This window comes from Prunus avium, chromosome 7 (genome assembly GCF_965620075.1).
Source record: "Prunus avium chromosome 7, drPruAviu1.hap1.1, whole genome shotgun sequence".
Taxonomy (NCBI): domain Eukaryota; kingdom Viridiplantae; phylum Streptophyta; class Magnoliopsida; order Rosales; family Rosaceae; genus Prunus; species Prunus avium.
In genome coordinates this window covers 5,163,954-5,172,002 of record NC_142290.1, presented here as the reverse complement: position 1 = coordinate 5,172,002, position 8,049 = coordinate 5,163,954, and the positions used below count along the sequence as shown (strand labels likewise).

Genomic DNA, 8,049 nt, shown 5'->3' with positions numbered 1-8,049 from the left:
GCAAGGAAAGAAAGCTAAAGGGCTATGCCGAAGCACTATCCTACCGATGCCTACGCCTCTGCCTATGGCAACTAGACTACCGAACCACACCCCACTTGCATAAAGTTCTAGTCTAGTTCAAACCAAGGAAGGACGTACGCATGAATAAAGAAAAAGGGAGAAGGAGAGTTGCCGAACGGTACCTTGTATGAGCTGGTTGAGAAGATGTGGAAATCGCCTTGATTACCGATAACCTCGCCGGAAATCGCCTTGGTCACCGATCGTTCACGTCAGAAATCGCCTCGTTTGCCAATAACACTCGCCGGAAATCGCCTGGACAGAGCTTCCGCTTCACTCACACCGCAAAGTGAACAAATGCTTCAGAAATCATTCCTATTTATAGAGCTGGGTTTCCAACGGTACGCCTCGAGAAACCAAACGGCGCATTAATGGCGCCGCTCCGTGTGATAAGACACGCCACGTGTCGAGCGCTGAACGGAATCTCTGACAGCACGCTGGGTGCAGAAGACGAAGAGTCGTTCTGTCCCATCATCACCCCTCACCATGCGCGGGGTCGCATGAGAAGATATCAAACTCGCACAAGTTAACAGGGCATCGGCAAGCATCTCTCAGAACCCTTTAGACATACCGAGACCTGCCGAACGGTAACCCCCAAGGTGGCAACTTTTGAGTTCCCGGGCAAGTCTTTGAAGTCGATCGGCACCAGGACAAGGCCCCAGCGCGCCTCCCTGACGGACTACCGAACGGTAGGCTAACCGAGTAATTACCAAAGGGCATACAAGTCCCCGACCGAGGAATCTCGCTCGAGAACTTGGGGGACTCCTGTTTACACCCAAAATAAACAGCCAATAAGGGCAAGACACGTGGAGGAAATTGGGCTTGGTCAGAGGCGCCTTCGGCACCCTGCCTACCGACCTCTCCATTAGGGCAACGCCCTCTCCTGGGACACGTGGCGCGCTCCCAAGCGACGCCCACAGTCCCACATCGAAATAATCAACAAAATGCACACCTCCCAAGAGCTATAAAAGGAGGCCAACTATCCCAAAATGGAGGTAATCAGAACTTACGGCATACAAGCCTATTGATCTGTCAGTTGAACTTTCTATTCCCGAACTTACTTAAGCATCGGAGAGCCTTCGGCCGGTACCACACCGGTGCCCTAGGTCTTACCGTGCATTTGCTCATATTGCAGATTACGTAGACTACCGAGGCATCAAGGATGCCGAAGGCATAAAATTACTAAGTTGACCCTCAAAGTCAAAAGACCACTTTTTGGCGTCAACAGAAACAGTTTCTCTGAGAGAGAGAAGAAGTCTTAAGCCGTTCGTGTCTTTTGCTCGTGCTATAGCTGCTGCGATTGGATGAATTCAGAGATCGTGTACTCAAGGAAGATGACGCTAGGTATGCCTTTTATGTATTTCAGGTTGTGTGAAAGATCATGAACATATACAGAAAATCTAAGAAGATCTAGTAGAATCGCACCAAAAGTGAAGCATGCAAAGAATTCTAAGACATACCTCCACCACCACAAAGTCAGAGCCAAAATCACAACCATATCTCACTAAAATTAGTCACAGAACTGACGAAAATCAAAGATTCTAAGCAATTGGCGCCAGAACTAGCTTATCTCACGGGGAAGAAAACTAGAGCGAACGAACTTGTTCAAACCAAAATGACGACGAGGCCAAGCTTTTAAACATGAAGGTATAATTGTCTTTTCCTTTACCAATGTAAACGGGCCCAAAGAATCTGCGCCTCTTGATTGAGCTCTTCCAAAACAAAATTTGTAAACTCACCAAACCAAAAACCCAAATACTCAATTTACCATATGCTTATTAGTAAAGTTTTTAATCACTATATACTAATTTTTTCTATAAAAAAAATACTAATGATGTAGCACAGCCCCTGGGTAGTTGATTAAGCACTCGAAACAGTAAAACAAAGAAGAATATAGGAGATTAAGGAGAAGAAAATATAGATCGAAGGGACGAAAGAAAGGGCAGAAATTAGAGAGTTTTAGGAAAAGGTTTACTCAATATTCAAATATAAATTTCAAAGAACTACATGGGGATATTTATAGCAAACTAGAAATCTAGAAATCCTAGAGACAATAGGATAAAAATCCCTTTCTAAACCATAAATCATAACCAAAATAATTAAGGAAACCTAGAAATCGGCAAATCTGGAAAAGTAGAAATGCTACTAAAATTTGGAAAACTAGAGAACCTAAGAAACTAACAAAATCAATGATGCCTGCATCCTACGCATTCTGCATCAACTACTTTGTTGATGTTGTTTGGAAGTAAATTGGATTATTAGTTGATATTTGGTCAAAGTGTGTAGTAAGCTCTTATTTCACATATTTCAGACACGCATGAAACTTTATAGACAATTACAAATTTGAAGAGAGATTTCAACTTGCAACATTTTCTGTATAAATGAAATAACCAACTAAATTACATCCTGAGTAGAACAAATGGATTTCAAAGGTATAGTAAAGCTAGTTTTATCTGATATTGGATGAAAGTTAATTTCACATTGCCGTTTCTAGTATCTTATCAAAACTGTAATTGATAATTTCAGTCCTGTGTGGTGGTTAAGAGTCAGAAAAGCTGCAGGGCCACAAAGAGTGTTAATTCCCTTCCTTACCAAAAGTTACTTGGTGATGGTATCCTGCTTAACCCCTTCTCCTTGCGGACATATGAACGAGAGAATCGTCTAGACTTGTTTAACTTCATTCTTAAAGCAGGAACCTTGCGAGCAACTGCTTGCCATATCATCTGGACAGCATCACCCTCCTTTGATGGGTACTGAAACTCATAGAATTTTTGAACCTCCTGCAACCTCCTCCACATTTGTGTCCACTCATCCATCCCAATGCTCCTGGTGAGGTTTACGAGAAAGTTCTTTTTAAGAGCATCCCTTGTTCGAACGAAGATGCAGAACTCAGAGTAGTCAAGCACATCCTCGTATGGGAGTTCAATATCATCACTGATGATGACAGGGACACAGTGGCTAGCAATAGCATCAAAAAGACGATTTGATGACGGGGTGTCACCAGCTATGTTGAGGCAGAATTTTGAGGTGTGCATTCCCTGTGAAGCCTTCTTGATTCCATCTTTTTGAACACTCCCAAATGTAAAATGTACATCTTTTTCATCTTGTAGAAGATAGAATAACTCTTGCCGAACAAAGCCACCCTAAACATGAAGAACCAGAAAGTCAAGACCTTGAGTAGGTAATGAGCAAGCAACCTAGACCAAAACCGAAAATGAAGGGCAAAGAGAAACAGAAGACAAAAATGTCACAACATAAACAAGCTGAACTACAAAAAGTAAAGGTGGATCATGTCCAATTAGTCAACACTCAGAAGAAAGAACACGTCAGATTGGAAAATTATTTTCTTGGTAATACTTTACCATATAGCCTAAAATTGTACATCCACATATACTATGTAGATAGAACATAGGAATATATACAGAGAACACCCAACACAACAACATGAAACAAACAGAAAAGGAAGAAAAACAGCAAACTTATAAAAATTACGGGACCACCCACCCAGGAAGCTTGTCACATATAGTTAACACTGGAGATGCCAAGCAACAAGGCAAGCACATGATCTGAAAATACTTGTCAATGTCATCTTCTAAATAACTAACGCTTGAACTTAATATGCGACTCTGTAGTGAAGCATAGTGAATAACTGCAGCATGATGCTTTCTAATAAATATGAATACAAGAGGGATGCTTCCTCTTTAGAACTCTGAAAGAATTGTAGAATATATCTACTATCAAGCCGTCACATTGAGAAATGCTCAGAGGGCATAATATAATGGCTGAGAAGCTGGAAGGAGTTTAATGGTGTCAAGATGCAGATCAACAATTAACTATCAGCAAATCTTTACCATGTAGTTTTTCATTTTTCAGAAGGTAATGGAACTCATACTAACAGAAAGGGTACTAAGTACTAAAGTGAACAGTAAGAGACTAGAAGGATAAAAACAAGAAGGCAAAGATAATCTAACAATTAACTGACACAAGGGCTGAGTTCCATATATATTTCTCTCATTACATTAATTGTTCTTCGGAGGTGATGCAGAAAATAGATGTCTGTGCATCTCTAAAAGAGAAAAGTTTCATATAATTTTAAATAAAGAAGACCATAAAGAACTCTGCCTTTCATGATTCACCTTCTGGAAATATGATGATTAAGTTATGAACTTCGAAAATCAAACACATTTTCATGTGCCGACTAAAGGCAAACATACTCGACAGAAGTTTTGTCCATTTTACAGAGAATCATCCCAAGAAAGGAAGCTTTAAAAGAATCTACAGCTTTGAAAAATGAACAAATGGAAAAAAAAAAAAAAAAAAAAAAAAAAAACTAACAGACAAATAAGGATGAAAACGTTCAACATTTTATGTTGCATTCTGCATATTGCATCTCTTTTCCCACACTATAAGAACAAGTTAACTACCCTCAAATGTTGAATCATTTCCTCTATGTATGCCATTTCTAGTGCCCCAAGTTCATAGTCAAATACGACATGTACACTCAAATCTATACAACTACAATTGCTCTCTTGGCCTCTGCACCGCATGTGGATTAGAACTAGATAATAATAACATTGCATTGCAGTGACAAACACATATGTAATACTTACAAACTCGTTATACTATATGTCATGCATCATTTATTGAACCTGCATATTTCTTTAACTTTATTTAGAATTGTTAGGTAAATTTAGTTAACATAATTTGATGTCACTAATAGGAAATTCTCTGGAGAGTATCTAGATTCTACCTTGAGTTGCTCAAATATGGCAGTAAGCATTAACACAATTGTGAAGCACAGACTAGAAAATAAAGAAGAAGAAACATTAGTGTTTGCACACAAGTCTGAGCTTAAATTTTGTCCAGTGAATGTTAAAATCAAGACCCAGCAAAATTACACAATTTTTTTCATCAAAGGTTAGCAGAAACAACTAAACAAAGTAAATAAAGAGAAAGAGTACTTACATCTTTTCGATATATTGCACCTTGGAAGTATAGCAAAGTTGGACGACTATCAAAAGTAGACGAGTCATTCACATAGGATTTGATTACATGCTTGTAGGGGGCAATGATGTCTTTCTCTACATTTGCTATGTTTGGAGGATACCTTCCAAAGTCCGAAAGTATGAATGTTGCAGGCCAAAGCTTCATCCTTCCGTCTAGAAGGCTATTTGGATGGTGAGCCACAATTAAGTGGTCTCTTCCCCCTGATATCTTCCATTCCTGTTGAGCTGTCACGTACTTAACCAATTTATCTTGCAGCAACTTGTTATTGCTCTTCTTTTGGTGTGGATTTATCTTGGAGAACCGGTTATAGCTTAAGGAAGAAAAGAATGGTATAAAAATAATGTCGGCTTCACTAGCATTCCGCACTCTTATTGCAGTACGTACATTTGGGGGATTGGGAAGTTCTGAAGCAAGGATGTCCAATGTCAGCCAATATTCTATACTGTGTTGCAAATTCAACCCACCAGGATAAGCAGGTACTTTAGTCTGAAGATCTGGCCAAACACTACCTCCTTGGGGTTTCCAATCTAAAAGTCCAAAATGAAATTCAGGGGGTAAATCATACATGAATACCTTGAGAGCTACTTTTCCATTGGTGTTACATTTCACACCATTGTTAGCTTGGGATGCTTCTTTGTCTTGGGACGAAATTGTTGGTTTTTCTTCTTCTTCGTTATGCACAAGGATTGATCGATTCCCAACTGAGGGTTCAACATCAGTTTGACTCTCACTTCCAGAAATACCATTATCAATCATAGCAAGAAGCTTGGAATTGGGTAATAATTTATGGTCAATAAAGTGAGGACTGCCCGTTGAACGCAACACAAAGAACCAAGATAATATGAAGAGTGTTGATGTAAGTATAAATAAACAGAACAAAGATTTCCGCGTATTAACCGCGAGAGATGAGGCATGCCTTTCAGCCATTGTAATCCCAATCCCGAAGTATCAACAACATGTTCTATGAATCATGATTATTAATGCCCAGCAAATTGAAAATCATGAAAACCAAAGAGAATTAAACTAAATGATCAATAAAACACATCAGAGAATAAGAAAATCTGTGATATTTAGCTGAAAGAATCCAACGCTGATCAGAATAGAGCCCACAGATCATTTGATACCACAACCACAACAACAGACATTGGTGACCAACAGATTCTAGTATAATGCAGAAACTTTCAACACCTCAACACCCAGGAGAGAAAAGAAACTCTAGATTGGGGTCTAATGCAAAAGAATAGATTGAAGATAGTGAACTAACCCATAAAAACAGATCTCATTATGCTCATACCACTATTTTCTCTCCCTGTCGCTACATTGACTATGATTTAAGCACCAAAAAACAAAGAAATACACAGAATCAGCTCAAAAAGAGGTAGAAACGAGAAAACCAAAAAAACCCAGATGAATTCAAATCCAATGTGATCAAACCCACCAAGAGAAAGAACCCAAAACCCAACCTAAGCACCAGAAAGAATAGAAAAACAGAGAGAAATGCAATGTGGGTGTTTGATTTGTTGAAGAAGAATATGGAGTGGATTCTTACCGTAGAGGAAAGGAAAGGAAACAACAAAACAGAAGTTGTTGGAGCAGTTGATGTTTTTTATTGATCAGAGGACAAATTTTGTCACTGAGAATTGAGTTTCGCTCAATTTTCTCAACTAAGCAAAGGACTAGGAAGCGTTGGAATAGGGTCTATCTGTGGAAGCGGGCTCTTGAGCTCTCCTGTTTTCTTTCCTTGGTCCTGAATAATGACTTCTTGTTAGTTGTTGTTAATTAATTATATACGTGAAAACAATTATTTTTGCTACTTAATTTTAACTCAATCATGATTGTCCTAATTATGCTAACGTAGCAAACAACTATTTATCAGGCACAATATTATTTTGAGAAAGACTTCATGCAAGAGTGAATGTCATATTTTACCGACTAGTTATTATTCTAATGACAGTTGTCACACTAAATATTAAAAGAAGTCTCGAGTTATAATCCCCTCTTTTATTAGTAAAAAATTAAAATAACTCCCGCTATTTATATACAATTTTGTAGAGCAATAAATTTCTACCTCTCATCACAATAGCCAAAAGGGATAAGTATTGAAGGGTTTCTAAAAATCTTTGAGAAAATGTTACAAGTCATGTTTTGACACCTTCAACTTATGTGTGATAGAGCCAGAAAGGTGTTGGCCAACAAAATGAGGGCCACAAAGATGGCATCTACATATTGGAGATGCTTTAACAATGACAATTTCATTTGTGCTAGCCTTTAGGACTTTTGGACTCAATGAAACAAGGAGTTGGTTTTTTTTTTTTTCCTTTTTTTTTCTTTTTGAGTATTAGTTGCTTTCGAGTATTCTCTTTACTTGCTAGTAGCATTCGTCTTTTTCTTTTTTTGGTTACATTGGAGTTCGACTTTGGGGTTCGAACTAGGGTGTCATGGGGGGGTGGAGGAAGCCATCACCATTGTGGTGGGAGTTTTTATGGAAAACGAATCAAGGGAAATGTACATAAACCGAGAATCACTATTTGAGCTGAAAATTAATCACGAAACAATTTCGTGTGGGGGTTGAAACATTGTAGCTAGCTAGTTGTATATTTTGCATCACAAGTAATAAATTTAATCAAACCCAAGCTGTAACATTAATTAATTCTACTAAGAACACATTATGATCTCAACTCAACTTGTTTAGTTAATATATTAACCATGACGAGATTTAAGTAAGGAACTCAACTCATCATTTTACTTTTAATTTAATTTAGTTATAATGGAATTTTAAAGTAACACATTAGGTGGATCGTAGAAATGAAATTTGGACATCTCAAAATTTCCTGTGAAAGTCCGATATTCAGTCGACAAATATCATTTTAAAGTCGTCAAATAAAATACTTTGGCCATATGGGATTTCTAAATCACATGTGACCCCGAATCTCATGTGATCGATTGTTAAAAATTAGCGGGATATGTTAATTCTTTAATCCACAA

General features: G+C 38.2%; 1 protein-coding gene across 1 annotated transcript; it reads right to left on the bottom strand.

Annotated features, from left to right (window-relative positions):
* Positions 1-2,407: 2,407 nt before the first annotated feature.
* Positions 2,408-6,827, bottom strand: LOC110769412 (exostosin family protein). Its single transcript, XM_021973376.2, has 2 exons — positions 5,023-6,827; positions 2,408-3,200 (listed from the first exon to the last, which is right to left on the bottom strand). Exons 1-2 carry the CDS (start codon positions 5,989-5,991, stop codon positions 2,646-2,648), a joined length of 1,524 nt encoding a protein of 507 aa, XP_021829068.1. The 5' UTR covers positions 5,992-6,827; the 3' UTR covers positions 2,408-2,645.
* Between the last annotated feature and the right edge of the window lie 1,222 nt (positions 6,828-8,049).

Excerpts from the sequence above, each read along its gene's own strand:
- LOC110769412 (XM_021973376.2), bottom strand. The coding sequence starts at position 5,991 with ATGGCTGAAAGGCATGCCTCATCTCTCGCGGTTAATACGCGGAAATCT. Across the intron at positions 3,201-5,022 it reads GTGCAATATATCGAAAAGAT|GGTGGCTTTGTTCGGCAAGA; the intron begins GTAAGTACTCTT and ends CTTCATGTTTAG.